Raw genomic sequence first — 19,715 nt, forward strand, 5'->3', positions numbered from 1 at the left:
CTCCCAAAACAAAACTGGGGCAGAAGTGACTGGGGATCGCTCCTGCCCCTTCTAACTTTGGAGCAGTGCTACAGAAGGAGTAAGGTGTTGAGGGGTGGCAGGGACAAAGGGAGGAGGGGGAAAGACAAGGAGCTTTCAATACCATTTCAATACCATTTTTATGCTACACCAGAAATCCAGTCCCATTGGTTCTGTTTTAAAATGATGCCGGCCTCAAGGAAGGACACTGCCATGTGGTTTTACGGCTATATAGTTATACAACTGTAAAGCAATGCTGCCGTAAAACAAGCCATACTGACATAAACCAACATGACAACTGCCTGCCCTGAGACGTGAGCCATTTTTAGTGGATATGGCGGGACAGGAGTGATGAGCATGTTCACTGCCACAATCCTGACTTTCTTACATCTCAAGCCATTCTTGATCCACTTCAGTCTGGTTTTCACCCTCTACATTCAACTGAAACAGCCCTTGCTAAAGTCTCCAATGACCTGTTCATGGCTCAAGTCAAAGGTCTTTATTCTGTCCTTATCCTCCTTGACTTGTTTGCTGCTTTTGACACTGTTGATCACCACCTACTCCTTGATAATCTGTCCTCACTTGGATTTCAGGTCTCTATCCTGTCTTGGTTCTCGTCTTACCTCTCCCATCGCACTTTTAGCGTTTCCTCTGGTGGTTCCTCCTCTACTTCCATTCCACTATCAACTGGTGAGCCTCAGGGCTCTGTCCTGGGCCTTCTTCTCTTCTCACTAATTCCCTTGGTGCTCTGATTTCCTCTCATGGCTTTCAATACCATTTTTATGCTACACCAGAAATCCAGTCCCAGAACTCAGCCTGCTTGTCTGACATTGGTATCTGGATGTCCTGCCACCACCTTAACCTCAACATGGCCAAGACAAAGCTCCTTGTCTTTCCCCCAAGCCCACCTCCCCATTTCCTCCTTTCTCTGTTTCTGTGGATAACATGGTTGTCGCTCTGGTCCAATCGGCCCGTAACCTTGGGATCTTGTTCGACTTCTCTCTCTCCTTCTCTACACATATCCAAAACACTGCTAAAACATGTTTCTTTCTTCATAACATTGCCAAAATCCATCCTTTCCTTTCTGAACACACTACCAGAACCCTTATTCTCGCTCTTATTTCCGGCTTAGACTATTGCAACCTGCTCCTCACAGGTCTCCCAGTGATCCATCTCTCTCCACTGCAATTTGTCCTAAATTCAGCTGCACGACTTATCTTTCGCTAAAGTCACTACGTTCACATAACCCCTCTTCTGAAGTCACTGCATTGGCTCCTTATCCGCTCCTGCATACAGTTGAAGCTTTTCTTTCTCACCTACAAATGCCTTCACTCTGCAGCACCTCAGTACCTCTCCTCTCTTATCTCTCTCTACACCCCTCCTCGTGTATTTCACTCATCAGATAAGTCTATCTATGCCCTTCTCCTCTACTGCCAATTCCAGACTCCGTGCTTTCCACCTGGCTGCACCGTGTGCTTGGAACAATCTTCCTGAACTGGTGCGTCCTGCTCCCTTCTCTTGCCATGTTTAGATCCCATCTAAAGACCCACCTTTTTGAAACCGCTTTTAAATCTTATGCCTGATAGTCTGCTTTTAGTCCTGCTAACTAACTTTCTTTTCTTTTTACCAAGTCTCTTGTCCTGTATGTTTCTTATTAGTTTGTAAGCTCTATTAAGCAGGGACTCTCTTTTTGTATGTTTGTCATGCAGCGCTATAGAAATGGTAGGTTGTTATAATAGCTTGGTCCTGCTCCATTTAACCTTGGATCAGCACTACAGAAACGGTAAAGGGATGGTAGGACCAAAAAGGGATGAGTTTGTTTTTTTTAATTTTGTAGAAAATGGTGCTGTGCTATTTGCTGAAATGAAAAACTCAAAAATTGTGGAGTTTTTGGAGCTTTTATGGATTTATTTTGAAATGGCTATTTTTGGTTCAGATTGCACCTTTGTTTATAACAAATGCATGTTCCTAGTGTTATCTGTAGGGAGGTTAATTTTATATCCCGCTTAGTTTATACCACGAATAAGAACATAAGTTACACCAGTTTTCAAATCAAATGTGCATATGTCCACTATGAAGATTATCCCACCAGCTCTACCCTGCAAAAATTCGGCCTGCTATTTGGTACGCACAAAATTTCTCTGACAATTTGCGTGCATACGGTTGAATTTTACAGAGTAAATTCCTACCCCACCACATCTCCACCCCCAGGAATACCTCTGCCCAATCCAGGTAAACTTACATATGTGTGCACTCGGGTGGGCAATTTAGTAACAGGGCCACTTCTGCGCAGAAGCCGCTGATCTAGACACAGAGGTCTCTGTGAAAATTAGCCCCTAAAGGACCAACCACAAAAAAATGGGGTGGGCACCGAGTGTCATTTCTGAGATCACATCAGAAGAAGAAGGGATCCCTGTGATCTCGTACTGCAACATCACTTTTGCTGGTCCTTCAGTAAGGGATCAGAGTTTCCTTAGGACCAAGACAGCTACCAGAACTGCATAAGCTGCATCATGAATACTGTTTCTTACACCACACCCACCTCCATGCATCCAGCACCCTCTCCTTACATTATTCCATAGCCTACCAGCTCCTTCCTCATGTCACTTCCACTACCTGCCAGCTCAGATGCTGCCCCAGGCAATGCTGGGCACCACACTCCCATCAATTCTTAGGCTTAGAGGCCACTCATTGTTTTCTTAGCTGTGGCTCCCTCATCCTTAGCTGTCAAGAGCCACAAAGCCGTTCTGAGATATTCCTTCAGCAGGAAGAAAGAGCTCTTTTTAGTCAGCCGCTAGATGGCAGCTTTATTGCTGCAGTGACACGCCAAGCCCTGGAGACAGAAACGCAGCCTCAGCCTTCATGTCGCTTCCAGGCAACACCTAATGAGCCCCAGCTGCGTATGTTCATGGTTACAGCTATACAGGGGCGGCTCAAGGCAATCTGCTGCCTGAGGCGAGGGATGAGAGGGTGCCCCCAACCACAGGCTCCCTCTCCCTGGCACCCACACTCATGTACACTCACACATGCTCTCTCACCCCTCCCGGCTCGCAATCTCTCTCACACACACACACGCGCGCGCACCTTCATCTTCGCCGCGAGCAGGATTCTGCGCGGGTCCCTTGTTGTTTTGGCAGCAGGGTGAGGCGGCCGCTAGAGGAGGGGTTTTTTTTTGGGGGGGGGGGCAGTTTATGATGCTTACAAACTTTGCCGCCTGAGGCAACCGCCTCACCCTGCCTCACTCTAGAACCGCCCCTGCCTCACTCTAGAACCACCCCTGCAGCTAAATACAGACAGCTGGAGTTCAGCTCTGCCTTCCTGCTACCTGAGCCCATTCAATGTTAAATCATGAATCAGTCAGAAGTCTGCCTTCTCCAGGCCCTATGGTATAACAGTGCAGCACAATCCCTTCTTGAGCTATCGCAGTCCTAGAAACCCATAAAATAATGGCTTAGATAAAAACTGCAAAGTCCATCCAGGCTGCTCATTCCTACCTCGTCTTGGCCTTGACTGCCACATCCTTGCACGTAAGGATCCTCTGGCGTCCTGGGAAGTGGCTTACTGAGCCTGCCTGCTGATGTCTGCCTCATGGGGAGTCCTGCTGTCAGTCCCTTCATCTGCTCTGTCACTTTTCTAAGTTTTCACAACCCCCACATGATTCCTCTAACCCACTTCATACTGGGGGCTTGTATCAAAGCGCTGCTCTGTTTTTTCACAGAGTTTTCTCCGGCTGCTTTACTAGGTCTTCCTCTGTCTTTTTCTTTAACAATAAATACTAGCCCGTATGTGGGGGAGGGGGGCGGGGGGATGTTTTAGGATCACTATGGGGTGAGCCAGAGCCAGAAGGGTCCTCACAAGTTATCTGGTCCATGATCCATCCTTGTACTTCCAACCAGGATGCACCGCAGCTAAGCCAACGGTGATGGATGTTCATCCCCTTTCCTTTAGGAACCTCCAACGATTCTGATAAATACCAGTGATGTGATTTGTACAAACACAACATGGTGCCAGCCCCATTCTGGAGCAGGAGCAGAAGCAATTAGGGACAGCTTCTGCCCCTTTCTACTGGGCAAGTTTATGCAGACCCCAGGGAGAGGTCAACATACCTCTGGGAGGAGGGGGTCTTATAGGAAAGGCCCAGAGTGGGGGTGAGTTTTAATGTTTGCGGGAGGAAAGGAAGAAGTATCTTTTTGCTTTCTTTTTTTTTTTAATTTAATGTTTAGTTCAGTTAAACAAAACAAACTGAAATATGAAAAATAAAAGCACTTGAAATGAAAAATGAAGTGAAACAAAAATATTTTCCCTGCACGTCCTAAATCCATGCTATTGCTTTCAAAAGAGCAAAGAATATCTGGGGCCTGAAGGACCCTGGCTGGTGCGCCAGGACCCCCACATTACCCTCAAAGACCATGACTGGACGGGCAGCAATGATTGCTACAGCTACAGCCTCTTATCCCATGAATTAACCAGAACACTAGGGCCTCACTGTTTAGCATTTTAACGTTTAAATACTGTATCCTATCATTACTTTTATTGACTTTACCCTGGGTTTCATTTGCGGTAACAAAACCTGGAAAGATTTAGCTCCCATGATGCTTCTTTGGAGCTCTGCCACTTTAGAGCTTTACAAGACAGCGTGACATGGTCTTGTTTTGCTCTTTCCAAGCAGCATTTGCTATCTGGACAAGTGTTAACGTTTGGCGACTCGCAGGACGGCCCCTGCGAGCCACCGCACTCACACCCCCCATCACTGACCCATGCTGCCGAGACCCTCCTGTCGAGGTGGAACGCTGCCATCGCTGTCCGTCCACACGCGCGCACGCACCTGAGCACAAAATAAAGGCTCCGCGGCACGCTACGGTTCTGGTCTCAAGCTTGTCTTCATCTTCCCTTGGCCTGACTCTTCGGATCTTGACCTCTTGCTTGGACCTGATCACGAATGCCTGCCGCCTAGCCCTGACCGATTGCCTGCCGCCTGGATCTGACCACTCTTGCTAACTGTCTGCCCTGATCTTGGCCTGTCCACCATTGGTCTGCTTCCTGCCCTGACCCCCCGGTGCGCTCCTGGATGTCCATTATCTTCACCAGCCTAGGGACCCGCCTAAGTCCAACCCCCCCCATGGCTGTGTCAACTATGCCGCAGGACCAGGAGCTCACATACCTGCAATCCTTCACAATAAGTACCTGTTGCCTCGTGTGCCTCAGACCTTTATTTGGACATTACAGCACTGAGATGCAATAAAGAGTGCGATGTCAGGTCTTCATGCACTCACTTGTTCTGGGATAACAACTATAACCTTACAATTAATTGTATTATGTGTATTACTTAGTATGCCCAATTTATATCCTTCCCTCAAAGACATCTGAACATGGAGGAGGAGGAGCCTAGTGGTCAGAGCAATGGGCTAAGACCTAGGGAAACCAGAGTTCCCATGCCCTTTCTCGCACAGGCACTCCTTGGGAAAGTCACTTTAACTCTTGTTGTACCCACTCATATTATAAGCTCTTCGGTGCAGGGATTAATCATACTTACCCCCACTGTACAGTGCCGCATGCATCCAGTCATGCTAGCAAAATGGAAAGTTTGTTTATTTTTATTATAGAGTAAAAACAGGAAATTAAGTCAATTTTCTCACAATGGAATTTAAAATAAAAGTATCAAATACTGTATAAACCATCTTTCTCAGGAGGTATAAAAATTAAATGTTCTTGTATCCTTTTTTTTTTTTTGTCTCTCCACGAAAAATAAAATGTTAGAAAAATCCCTCCCCGTCTTTTTCTTACTAAATCAGGCCCCGATTTTCACGATCATGCATAATAATTATTTATTATGGTGACAATTTTCAAAGTAACCTACCCGCATAAACAGACTTGAACTTGGGTGAATCTGTCTCCCTCTGCTCAGCCCGCTGCGCGTGTGCTTTAGCGGGGATATAAAAGCGGCGTTGACCGGGGATGGATGGGGGTGGAAAGAAACGGCATGGGCGGGTGCTAATCCCCCACCCCGAGCAGCCGCCTGAGCCAGTGACAGGTGGAAAGTGCCCGCGTGCTTTACACCTGCACAGGCTATCGAAATGGCCCCCTTGAGGGTCTGAAATGCCACCTACCATAACTGCCTGGTCCAGTTTTTCGCAGCCCTGCATGTACGCCGTCTCAATGTCAATACAATGGGCCCGACTTTCTCTGGAAAAAAAAGAAAAGCAGCGAACGTTAGCAAATGATATCTAATCAATAGGTCGATTGTTCAGCACAAATTGCAGTTTTGTGGTAGGGCTGCTTCGGTGCAAACGTAATTGAATCTAGAATTAACGGGTATGGTGGTGCACGCTGATTGGCTGCAGCAGTCATGGGATGGGCAGTTATTAAAAAGGTAATTACCAGAGTCAAACTGCCACCCCCCCCCCCCCCCCCCACCCCCCCCAAAAACGCAGTTTAACAGTGCGCCTGAGTTTCCACAGCGTCCGCGCTTTCAGCCACATGGAAAAGGATGATCCTACGGGCATGCTAGGAATACAGCGCAGATGCCATTTGATTTTGAGGTCCTGCCGCCGCTCCTCCGCCCCTGCTCACATATGCGGCAAGTGCAAAAGTCCCCAGGTGCTTTAACGCACGGGCATTGCACATGCTAATTTACAACAAAAGAAACAACGCAAGTGGTACGTCTTTGCAAAGGTGTGTTCATTGCGCCTGCGTAGTTTGCAACTACGTGAACTGTTCCAAAATCGCACCCCCCTCACCTCTCCTCCCAGGGGACGATGCAAAAGCAGGTTTGAACAAGTAGAAATCCACTGCTTATTTTTGGGATAAGCAGCTTGGGATCCTGCCAGGTGCTTGTGACCTGGATTGGCCACTGTTTGGAAAGAGGATCCCGGGCTTGATGAACCTCTGGGCCGATCCAGTATGGTGAGCCTTATGTTCTTATGCAACCTGCCTAGATGCAAGGTCCAGCAGTCCTTTTGTACCCACGTACCTTGTAGCTAATTTTAAGAAGGAAATTACTGGTGACGTTTCTCATTGAAAATTGCTTACGAGGGTAGGCATTATGTACAATCCTGCCCACATACTTTGCCCCCTCCCCCCACTATTTCTGCAGGTTACAGAACGGGGACAGAATGATGTAAGGAGATCTAAAATTCACTTCTACGCATGAATACAATCTCTAATGTGACTTTTAGTTGCTCTGCAGCGTGCGATTTCCAACGCTTAGTTATCCCTTTAAAGCCCTTTAGAAATTGTCCTCTAACTGCACGGGAATCCCCATTACCTATGGTTCGTGTTTCTCAGTCCTGTCCTGGAGGCAAACCTAACCAGTCTGGCTTGCTGGAAAGCCCCAGTGAATATGCATCGGAGGTTTTGCATACACCGGGCCTCCAGTGCACCCAAATATATACTGCATCTCATGCATACGTCTTACTGATATCCCGAAAATTAGATCTACAGAAGGAAATGACAGTGAGTGGATGTTGGCTTCTAAGTTATTAAACGACCTCTCCCAAAGCCTCCGTCCCTGGGAACTTGCTGTAATCTGTCCCGCATGACTGGAGAGGCAGACATCGCCACCTGCCCGTCTTCTTCTAGGCGTTTCCCACTCATGCGGGCTCTGCGCCATGCTACCCTGTCAGGAGCAGTTCCCTTGCCTGATGCTCTGGCCATTCCCTGCCTCTTAGGTCTTACTCTGAGCCGTTCCCTCTTCTCCCCACATTTTCGGTTCCTTCTTCCTCTTGGAACTTTCATCTCTTCTTTCTGTATGCCCAAAACAAACCCAGTCGCCTTTTCCTCATTTTCTCCGACCTTGCCCCTCAGGGCCACCCTAGCCATCGTGCCCGGATAGCACCCGTTCCTCGTTCTTCTTTCTTACTCCCCAGCACGGCTTCTTCCCGCCTCGCACGCCTTTCCTTTTAACAGGGACGGGATTCCCTTATCACAGCTGACACCCCTGTCTGCTTTAGCCATCTGGTCGTGATCCTTGCTTCCCCGATGAGCGGTCATAACTTATTAATGAGATTATGAATAAATCATGGGAACAGGGTAAAGGAGAGGCCTTCCCAAACTGCACAACATGAGCAGGGAAGAAAAAGAACAGGAAACACAAGAAAAAAAAAAATGCAGAACATAAGGAAGTGTGACCGGGAAAGCTACATTTGCAGCAATGGTGCTTGGCTTCCGTCTACTTACACCTGCATGTCGCGGAAGCAGTTGATACACAGCATGGATTTCTTCTCTGTGGAAAACATGATGTACGGTTCCTCGTGAAGAGCTGCAAAACAGATAGATTGGATGTCACACAATCAGATCCAAGAAGAATGGAAACCTGTGTGGCTTTCCCGTGCTTCCCAGCGGGAGAGTGAACAGTGCAATCTCTGCAGTCTGAACGGCATTTTCCATGCATTGTATAAGGAGATTCTCTCCAGTCTCGCTCCCAAAGGGCTTAAAGCCTCTCCACAGAACAGGTTCATTCGGAAAGAAACTAACCAGAGCCAGAAAGGGCGGTCACTGCGCTCCGTGATGAAGTGGCGCACAGAAATACTCTTAGTGGCAGGTTATTGCTGTACAGTATCTCCTAAAGGTATCTGAACGCTTTCCATAAAGATCTGCTGACAAGTGGGCTTCACAGGAAGGTGAGCAAGTTTCCTGTTCTGGGAGGTTTCTGGAGGGCATATGGAGAGGGCAGGTGAATGTCGTCGGACGGACAAACCCTTATGCCCCAGAAAAGTCCCGTAGGGCTGATTCCCAGCCAGGAAGAGTAAACCTGTGCTTTTTTGGGCACTTCTACCAGGGGTGGCCATGAGTATGGGAGTGGATGGAGCGCTAAAGTTTTGAAACAGGGGAGAAAAAGGAGAGACAGCAGACACTTCAGAATTCTGAATTAGCAATTGTAGCATTGCTCTATGGGTGAGAAACATCCACAGTGCCTACAGAATATTCATCACAGAGTACAAACTAGTCAAACTAGTGCTTTTCAATAGGCAAAAGAGCATAGCGTGCACAATAAAAATATAAAAAGTACGTTATTTTAGGAGCTCTCGGGGTGGTGCACAGGAAATAACGTTAGTCTGGCCATAGCTCTCTAACGTGACTGAAGTAGCAGTATACGGTACATGATGCATTCTCAGTATTGGAAACAACTCATCCTACCAGGGCCCACCATGGGCTACACAGTTATTCTCTAGAATGCATGCTAGTCAGCCTGGCACAAGAGAGAGGAGTGTAAATGGACACAAAGGCAGCCAACGGTAAGGAGAATCTCGAGGAGGAATACAAAGCAAACAAACACTCACGCTAAAACCCCATAGTCTCAGTCTACAATGAACATTTATCGTTTGCACGTTGTTCTCATTTTATAGAGCAAGTGAAAGAGATCAAGAAGCGCTTACGGCATTTCTTGTGGATCTTCTTGGTGCGTTTAGTCAGGGAGACAATTTCGTGGGATGAGAACATTTTGGCTTTGTGGGTTTCATCGCGGCACTTGATGCAGAGCGGCTGGTTGCAGGTGTTGCAGTAACACATCAGCTCCCCTTCCTGCTGCACAAAAGGAGGAATCCAAAATATTTATTTGGTATCATCCATATTCATGCAGGCGAAGCAGTCAAACATATTCAGGTGCCAAGTTCCAAATCAGAGCGGCATGGTCTCTGCATAACTGAGCTCTTTTGTCTAACTAGGATTTGTGCAACTTTCAAGCCCTAGGTCCTGCCCGTGGACATGGAAAATATTATCTCCTGCATGAAAGCGTCTCCTCCTAGCATCATCCCTTGCAGGATAAGATGATATGCACATCTGGAAAAGTGGTAGAGGGAGGCTCCCAATCATGGCCTAACTGCTGACATTACTGACACAGAGGGAATGAGGTCATAAATTGCCTGGGCACATGTCTTTCTGAGCCAAGGTACCAGTAGAATTCACATGGCATCAGCTGATCACTCCTAGTGTAGGCCTGACTTAACATGCTGCTTTCTAGCTGTTACACACCTCTATAGTTCCAGCAGGGTGTCATCAAGCTCCTAGGCTATGCTCCCAGCCATCCTGGCAAATACCCCCTAGCACCTTCATACCAGTAAAATCCTCTGCAACTCTGCAGCAAAAGAGGTATCCCCTCGCCATGGGAGAAGAAGGAGAAGGTGTGAATCTGCCTTCATCCTCTTCTAAAAAAAGAATCACCATAGTGAATTATCCTTCTCTGTGACTGGGCATCATTCATGTGCTAGGTCTTGGTGAGATGGGAGGTTTACATTTTGAGCTTAGAAAGGTTGGAGGATAGGGATATGGGAATGGAGAATTTGGGAAAGTGTTGTATGTGTGGGATTTCAGGGACTTCAGGGGTGTGAGATAGAAGAAGAGAAGAGACAGCAAGGAACGAGTCTCAGGGGGGGGGGGGGAAGGGATCAACAGTGGACAGAGGGTAAATGGAAGGCCAACTTTGGAAAAGACAAAAGAGAAAAAGGGAAGTCACAAAGTGGATGCTGCAAGGGTGGGAGGGGATGGGGAGAGAACACTGGGTGATGGAAATATGGGTGGGGACAGCAGTGGAGGTAAAGGAAGTATGGAAAAGTAGTGATGGGAGATAATGGTACGTGGAAGGCAACTCTGGGTGGAGAGAGAGGCCAAGTGCTTGGGGCAAGGTAGAGGAAGACACAAAGCATGAACAAGACTTGTAGGGAGGAGAAGAAGTGGGAGGAAGGAGAGGCAGTTGGGCATCCTCTAAGAGATGGTATCATGAAATACAGTGGAAGGTTAGAAGGGGGAGCTGCTACGGAAGGGATCAAGGTGAGAGCAGCCTGATAGGAAGAGTCCCAACAGTGGTAGAAAACTGAAAATTCATGGCAAAGAACTTTTCTTTTTGCAGCTTAAGAAAAAAAATGCAAGACTCTAGAATAATGCAGAAACGAGGACTACAATAGCAGTTTTCCTGTTTATCTGACCAATGCTGCTTGGAATGAAGGCCAACGTAAAACCGATATTTATATCCTGCCTGTCTTATTCTGTTGCAATGGTGCTGCTAAACTGCAGCAGGTGACGAGGCCTGGAGCAGCACCGAGGTCGCCGGACTTCAGACTGTCTTCCCTTACCTGTTTTTTGCACTCTAGGTCACAGTTTGCACACTGTACAACTTCTTCGCTGTCGGCAGAGCTGTCCAACAAGAACTTAAGAAGCCGGTCCATGGGCGGGAGGCCATTGTTTCCTTTGACTATTGACTGGTGGCTAAGAAGGAAGCAAAAGACAGAGGAGATCACTCCCTGAGACTTGGGGGATAATTTTCAGCCCCTTTGAAAAGGGACTAGGGCTGACCAGCTAAATTTGGCAGCCTATTGTCTGCCACAGGGGAGGATATGGGAAAAAAAAGTTAGACACTTATCGCTATAGGTCCAGCACTACGCACCTGTTAAGAGCCTAAATCTAAGCAAATGAATTTTCAGCTGAAAACTTAGGCACCTAAATTCAGTTCAAAATCTTCCTAAATTTAGGTCCCTAAAATGTAGACACTCAGCATTTTTCTGATAATGGCAAATGATGCCCAGCTCCGATCCTTCCGCTCGGGGTAGGTAAAGCATGCCAATTCCTCCCAAACGCCAGGGTCGGTCTGGAAAGAAATCTGCCGCTAGAGGTCAGGCTCTTTGTGGCAGCTTTCGGCAGATGGCTGGATTTGTGACCCCCTTGACCAGAACCCCTAAACCACAGTTGTTGCTTCTGAATACCTGTATGAAAGCTCCACCACGTGCTCACCAATCGTTACTCATCCCACCACCACATGGTACCCAAATGTACCTGGCATGAATACGTTTATGCCTGTTAGCAAATTTATATTATACTTGCTGAATTCTCTAATAATGAAGCACCCTTGACTCGATTACAGTAGTCGTACCTATGCTGGCTTGTATTTATGCCTAATAATGTATCTGTTTCAAGGCATCTTGTAGCTAGTGAACTGTAATTCATACCAGCTTAGTGATATACCCCGTATTTATTGTAAAGCCCAAACTTATTGTAACACACTTTTGAACACCTTTGTTGGAAATGCTTGACGCACATGAGCGATGAAGATGAATATGTTTGAATAATTCTGATGCCGCTCCGCAGCCACTCAAAGAATCCCTTTAGTAATCAAACTTAAGAGAAAACACTGCATGGGCTTAAGCAAAGCATAATTAATTTCCCTGTGCAATTATAGCCAAAGGATAATTTGCATACTCATATAACTGCAAATATATTTTCCATAAATATTTTGATTATGCTATTGCACCAATAGCAGACAGCTTAATGCAAATGTTTTACTAGCTGGAAGAGAATGAATAGTTCTATACTTCCTATGCCCTTCTCTTTGACTACAGATGAACCATTCTGCTGAATGGCTAGCTTTCGATACAGAGGCAGTAAGACCATCAAAACATTTTTGATACGCTGCACGTTTTCACTACCATTCTATCTTTTTGTCAAATAGAGCATTCTAATTAAGAATTAAGAACATTTTAGGTATCACCTATATTTGGATGCCTTCAAACTGAGTTGCAATCTTGTTAGAAAATGCTTTGCTGAAGGGGGGTGAGCATCCGTCTTCCAACCCGCGGGCAGATTTTTTTTTTTTTTAAGAAGATTTTTATTTTTTTGGGGGGCCTCTGACTTAATATCGCTATGACATAATATCACTATGATATTACGTCGGAGGGTGTACAGAAAAGCAGTTTTCTTCTGCTTTTCTGTACACTTGCCTGGTACCGTCTGAAATGAACTCCAGCCTTTGGCAGGAGTTAATTTCTGAGAGTAAAATGTGCGGCTCGGCCGCACATTTTGATTTCTGTATTGAGGGTGAATACCTAATAGTCTCATCAACATGCATTTGCATGTTGCGGGCGCTATTAGTTTGGGGGGGGGGGGGGGGGGGTTGGCCACGCGATTTCCACGCGCTATTACCCCTTACTGTATAAGGAGTGATAATAGCGCGTCAAAAACGCGCGTCCAAACGGGGGCTTCTGTATTGGCCTGTTTGTAAATGAGGAAATCCTTTACGCCAGGCAGGGAGGGGTTAACAGACTGAATTTGAATAGCACTAGCATGCGTAAAGTTCCCTGCAGAATAGCCAAAGGTTAGAATCCTATAAAAATAACCCATGATCCCTTTTCCTTCCAGCCATGAAAGCAGATAATAAAGGGAGCGCCACTCCCCTGACAACCGCACTACAACATGCTAAATATAGCGGTAAACAGAAGGCTTAGATAAGAGAAATCACCACAGGATGAAAACAATCACTGAAACTTCCCCTAGACAGAGCGGGATTCAATTATGACACAAAAATAAAAAAAAGTTTTGACAGCATATTTTTAAAAATGCATTTTACTATCCATCCTGCTAAGAAGACACAGCAGTTCCCTGCAGACATTGTAAATGATTGCATTCCTTTCCTGACTTCTGATTGTTGGCGCTATTGGGGGACGGGGGAGGTAGCGAGAGAGGGCTTGTCCCTTCAAAAAATAAAATATCATCAAATTACATCTTCATGTGCTGGGGGTTACTTTATCTTTAACTTTGACAAGGGTGCATGCTTTTCCAGTCTGAAAGGAAGCAGATGAGTGAGCAGTGCCGTGGAGCTGTGTGTGATCCGGGAGAGGGGGGGAAAAACAGAGAGGGAAGCAGATGTATTAGAAATAAGACAGAAAGTTAGCCAGCTGCTGGTATACAATTGCAACACATCATGACTAGCCATCATGCATTCACAAGCATGGAAGAAGCAGAAGACCCTTACGCATATTTGTTCAACTCCTCTACAAGCATCTTGCAGATCTCTACCGTAGCCACTTTGACGCTTTCAAATAAAAACCTAAGGCACAGATTGAAAAAAAAACCCAAAACAAAACTAAACTAAACCAGCCTCTGAGAGCACTGGTGTCTGAGACAAGGTAAGATTCAGAGTCTCGCCCGCTGGCCGCAGAGAGAATGCAGCCTGACTGAAGGGCTCAACCCCCGGCCAGTCACCTGCGAAGGGATAGGGTTTCAGAGCTGGGGACTGCCAGTAGTCCAGGCAGGGGCTGCTAAAGTCCTTTGTGAAACTGGCCGGGCTCCAGGCACAGGCCACACTGGCAGGACACCGCCGTGGTTGGGTCCAAAGCTGCCAGTGCTCTGTTCCTGGCTGACCGCCGCTTCATAGTTTTAAGTAGATTTTCCTAAAACATCTTAAACCAGTCCAAATCATTCAGCAGAACAAAATAGGCTGTCATGCACCGTATAAAATAAAGGACTGCTTATAGCCTTCAGGTAACCAGGAAGAAGGGTCTGATTGGGGGAGAGCGGCAAAAAGAAGCAGGATTTATCCAAGGCTTCCTCCATATCCCTTTAGTTGGAAGGGAAAAAAAACACTGGGACAAAACTGGAAAATCTCAAATAAATCCTAGGGATGCGCTGTTGCTTTAATGCTACATGATAACATCGACGATGTTTCTTACATGGTTTGCTGTCATTTGAAATGACACACACACACACAAAAACCCACACTTTTTTAAATGGCGTTTTAGGGTGCGCCAAAGGTTTTCAGCTTGTTTTATTTGCAAGGTTTAGTAAAGTATGCGCGTTGTAAAATTATGGGTCCTGACTTTCGAAAGCATTTCCACGCTTAAAACTGGGTTTTATATGTATAAATGCAATTTACGTATGTAAGCGGACTTTTGAAAATTGCTACAACATTTGCCATTGAATTGCCAATAGGTTTTACCTGTGTTAGGTGCACTTTAAGCCCGTAAATGGGCTTTTGAAAGTTGCTAGGATAGGATGTTACGTTTACACGCGTAACTCCACAGTGTGCACTAAAGCAAAACAAACAACAGAAAAACAAAATGACAAGAAACAACTTTTTTTTTTCCCCCCCATGCACAACCCCCTGATAAACCCCTCCCTTACACAAGAGATCAGGCAGCGTTTCCGAGCCAACATGAACCCTTTATCCATTTCTTGGATCCGTCTGGGGACCGACCCATCGGACGCTTATTGGCATTAAGCCAAGTTTGCTGATGTTGACTGCGTGCAGCACCCGGCAGGACCGTCCACTTTCCCGCTTGCCAGGCTATTTTTAAGATCCTCCTGAAGTGAGCATCAGTTTTCAATTTGCTTATTAACGGTTGGCATGCTAGCAGGTGGCTTGTGAATCTCAGGCATGTCAGGGGTTAATTCTCTTAAGTGCTCGCATAAATTTGAAGGAGATTACCCGCATACTTTACAGCAGATTTCAACGGGAACGCAAAGGACCACACTCTCTCTTTGACAGAGAGACAGAGAACCCCCTCCCCCCAGAACTATCCGCTCACACTGTCACCTGCTAATTCCGCGTGCTCGGATTTGTTTTGGGTAAAGATTTGCACGCATGCTTTTGCAAATGAAAAAGTATGCGAGTCAGCGCGAACCCCCTCCGATCCCAAGCAATTTTGTAACAGATCATTTCTGCTGGTAAAAGCACGGCAGAAAGGGCTTTGAGAATTTCCCTCTTTATAAACTATTATTATCCACTTAATATGTGCTTCTGTTCTAACATCGGTACGTACATATAAATAGTTTATTCCTTAAACAATTCCATGCAGTCTGCCCTGCGGATAATTAGGAGTGATTATTTCCGCGCGGATGGGATGGCTTTTAGATGTACAGCCACAGGTGTGTGAGATCTCAGAATGTGGGGAAAACATCCTGAGATGGGTCACCTACAGGTCAGTCTTTCCCATGGAAGCCGCCGTGGACTGATTTCTACACGGTAATATATCACAGAAGGTAAAATCTTGCTTCCTTAATCAATGATAACAACCGTGGCATGAGGAAACACAATTCACTATGTGCAAAATATTTTGTTTTATTCATACAACGTTTTTTTTTAAATCTAAACAATACAATACATATTAAAAAAAAACATTCCCCGTCTACTCCTACGCACCCACACATTCACACCATCCATTCAATTTTCCAACAAATTAGGATCCTATCTGTTTCGCCTGACTGAATGAATGGTGTGGATGTGTGGGTGCGTAGGAGTAGACGGGCAATGTTTTTTTTTTTTTTTTTAATATGTATTGTATTTTGTTTATCTATAGAAAAACAATTTGCATGAATAAAACAAAATATTTTGCACATAGTGAATTGTGTTTCCTCGCGTGACGGTTGTTATCATTGATTTCTACATGCACCCACCACTTTGCACGCTGGAAAAAAGCATTCAAACCTTTCTGCCTGGTGCACATCTCCCGCATGGATGAGAACCACGGCGCACGCCAGCAGAAGGCTGACTTGGCCAGTCGGATCCCAGGGCTCGGATGGACTTCAAATGGGCAAACCTGAGCAACAGATTCCCAACTGCATGAGAGCACAGAAAGAGAAGCCCTGACCCTGCTAGGCCAGCAATAACCTGCAGCTGCTGAGAGGGGGTTTCTGCCAATCAAGGACCCTTATCCCCCCCCCCCTTCCCCGTTTCTGCTGGCACAGTTTGGCGAGGGGCTGAATTGTTTTTTTTTCTCTTCCTGAAGCTGCAGGAAGCGAGAGCCTTCGTCAGGAGGTTGCACTGTTTGGAAACAGCCAGCAAGGCTCTACAGTTACACCCGGGCCTTAGTCTAAGACAAATCGAAAGACTGGGAGTCCAGTATGACAAGCGATGGGTCCAGGCAGAAAAGTAAAAGAAAAACATGATCTAAGGGTTCTTAAACTATAGCTGGGCAAAAATAAACAGATCCTAATAACCGAGTAACTGATAGACTCTGTAAAGTAGATTGTATATGCAGTACATTGAACAACATATGTTGCAGTGCAGCTTAGAAACATTTAAAACGAGCGCACGGGCGCCCATACACGAACGTATCGGCGCACGCCTAATTTTAAGCGGTTTCTTGAGCAAAGAGATTTTGCGTATCCTCCTTAGGTCTTTAGCGGCCTCGGCGCGCGCAGGCGAGCGGATTTTAAACCGTGCTCGCGTGAAGGACGTTCCCACGTTTACCGGTTAATCCACCAGTTTGCCCAGTCCGTCTCCAGGTCATCCAGACCCCCTCTGGTTCTTCAGCCCGCGCTCTCCCCCCCCCCCCCAAGCTGACTCAGTCCCACCCCCACCCCGTCGTTTTAGGCCTAAACTGAGATTTATGAAGATTTACACCTCATCGGGAGCAGAAGCAGGCGTGCGCGGCTAACAGTCTGTCGCTGTTTTGTATTTAATCTCTCTGAATGTCGCGGTAACAGATGATTTAGGCAGGTTCCAAATGAAAACTCCTGCGTAAGGTTGAAATCTTGGGTTTCTACGTGAAGCTCTCGTTTTTATTCACTAGGCTGGTGCGCTGGCTCTGACTTACTATTGCCCTCCTTACTGGGGCGTCGGGCCCTAGTTCCGTGTTTGTACACTATGTAGTTTTCTATATATCTCTTACTTTTGATATCTGAGTGCCAAATGATCGCCTTTTTTTTTTTTTTATTTTTATTTATTAGCTTGGGAGATTATCATTCTGCCAAAATAATAACCAAATAATAGATGACCAAGGTGACATGGCACTTGCATCCTTCTAACTGCTGGGCATCTGTGTCCTGAAGCGACAAATTAAGCAACTTGCTAATTGGCACAGGGCCACGCCAACAGATGGGCATGACTGCCAGTGACCAAAAGACTATTTATATCCACCCTGAATGGGTGCTGACTCTGAGGGCACAGTGCCAGGCTGAGACACTGGAGAATCTCCCTGTCCTGTATCCTACGGGTAAGGGAATGGCCCATGGCTGATCTGATTTTCAGCAAGGGACAGCAAACCACCCGCATGCCTGGCTTCAAAGCACTTTTCAACTTTCACTCTGTTTAAAAATGATCTCGCCCTTATCACGTCAAGGTCATTTTCAATCGGGTAGAGCCAGGCCCGTGGTTGACCTCCCCCCCTCCCACACACACTCAAAGTTCACCTCGTTGGGTCTACTGCCAGGGCAAGTTAAAAGTGCCTTCCCATGGTCGGATTTGGCCACTGCATTAGCATTTTCCAGCCTGGAGCTGACAGCACTAAGAACAATGAATCCTCTGCCATGGCCCCATGAGACGAGGACTTTCCTTACAGGAATCAGACGGAACAATAACCAGAGACGTTAACGAGTCATTATCAGCCTGCAGCTCTCCTGTCTCTTTTGGTTTCCCACAGAGGAAGCCCATCAAAGTCTCCTGCATATCTGGTGGTCTGACACAGTAAGCTCTGAACTGTAACCTCAGCACTAGGAAGGGGGTTCTCAGCGATTTTGGTTGTTATCACTGCACACCAGCTTACGCCAAGAACACAAATTACTGCTTTAAATATCCCAGCGCCCCTTATCAGCCACATACCCTTCCAATCTCTTCCCTGGCAAGTGGCCGGGTGCTCTGCAGCATCTGCGTTCCTCTCCGACCTGAAAGCAGAACCGTGCCTTCTGCAGCCTTTTGGGGCCGAGGGCATTGCAGTTAGTGCCTTCTCATTTCAGACAGAAAAGTAAAACCACTAGCGAGGGGGGGAAGAGTCTGATTTTTATCTTTAATTGCTGTGGTCCTTGGTCAAAACGAGGGGCTGGTCATTTTCATCCTGATTGCAATTGTGATTTGAAAGTCAAGAACGGTGAATGCAAACACGACCGACTGTGTGTACCAGATATTAACTGGATGCACTGCACCTCGGCTGGCTTTAGCTGATCAAGCTAGGAGTTATCCAGTGACTGTGGTTGCATCTGAACTTTTGGGACCACACGCAATTCCTTCTTCACATGAATGAGATGTGATCTTGAAAGCTGGTGCACACCCCTGTCTCTGGAGAAATCTTCAAATGCAATCTACGTACATTGTTTCCCCCCCTCTACCTAAACACTCCCTCACCCCCCGAGAACATTGCCTCCTTAGGCAGCTACTCGTCGGGGCCTTGTGGAACCCCTCCTGCACTTCCAGATAAGCCTTTTTCCAGGATAAATTGGCACTCGCCTAGGAAAACTGCCCTCCCCGGGTATTTCTCTCATATTTCCCCCTATCTCTCCTCTCCTCCAGGGAATATCAGTTTAGGTCCTTACCTAATAAGGCTTATTCGTTTATCTCATCCATCCAGATACCTTTTCTGCACATAGTTCTACGATACATTTTTCATGGGTCGGTATGTGCCATATCCTACCCATCTGGACTCTTACCCACACAGAGGGCAGGAGAGGCGGTTGTCCACAGCCCGGCCCCGCAGGCAGCTGGCGCAGAGGTTGTGGTAGCAGTCCAGCAGGCAGGGGTACTCGTATTGCCCGTGACACAAGAAGCACACCAGAGGGTGGCAGCTGGCACTGTCCAGGTCATGCAAGTTTTCCAGGGGAGAAAAAATTCCTCCAGACATCTGTAGGGGGAAAATTTCAGTGAAAACGATTAATAAACCAAAGTCCTGCATCATCATCTGGATTCTTTGTCGGTCATTCGATCTGTTATTATTAGACCATCACAAGAACCACCCAAAGAAGATGCTGCATATGAGAGAAACAAGTTATGATGCAAATGCCATCTCGTCTACCCAGTAATACCACTGGCCTTAACTCTCGCCTCCCCACCCCCATGTTTCTCCTCCACTAAGCATCCCCTGTGCTTATCCCAACCTCTCTTGCAATTCTTCCTAGGTTTGCTCCCGTTACTACTCTATGCATCCACCTCCCCTTCCGGATAGAAATGCCTCCTGAGATCACTCCTGAGTCTAGCCTCTCCAGCTTCAGGTCAGGGCTTCTTGTTC

The 19,715-nt window shown here is 46.6% G+C and overlaps 1 protein-coding gene across 7 annotated transcripts in view; it reads right to left on the reverse strand.

Moving 5' to 3' along the window:
- RNF207 (ring finger protein 207) overlaps positions 1–19,715 on the reverse strand; it is a 43,246-nt gene that overhangs the window by 18,391 nt on the left and 5,140 nt on the right. For 2 of the 7 annotated variants that reach the window (XM_029579329.1, XM_029579328.1), the window contains exons 2-6: positions 19,141–19,331; positions 11,085–11,217; positions 9,393–9,540; positions 8,194–8,275; positions 6,126–6,201 (exon numbers count right to left, since the gene is read on the reverse strand). In XM_029579329.1, coding sequence (XP_029435189.1) covers positions 6,126–6,201; positions 8,194–8,275; positions 9,393–9,540; positions 11,085–11,217; positions 19,141–19,331 — 630 coding nt within the window. Of the gene's footprint in view, positions 1–6,125; positions 6,202–8,193; positions 8,276–9,392; positions 9,541–11,084; positions 11,218–13,753; positions 13,931–14,716; positions 14,796–16,204; positions 16,346–19,026; positions 19,332–19,715 lie in introns of those variants that run through there. The other 5 variants (XM_029579330.1, XM_029579334.1, XM_029579333.1 and 2 more) reach the window with 5 other exon arrangements.

Source organism: Rhinatrema bivittatum, chromosome 15 (genome assembly GCF_901001135.1).
Source record: "Rhinatrema bivittatum chromosome 15, aRhiBiv1.1, whole genome shotgun sequence".
In the NCBI taxonomy this organism is placed as follows: Eukaryota; Metazoa; Chordata; class Amphibia; order Gymnophiona; family Rhinatrematidae; genus Rhinatrema; species Rhinatrema bivittatum.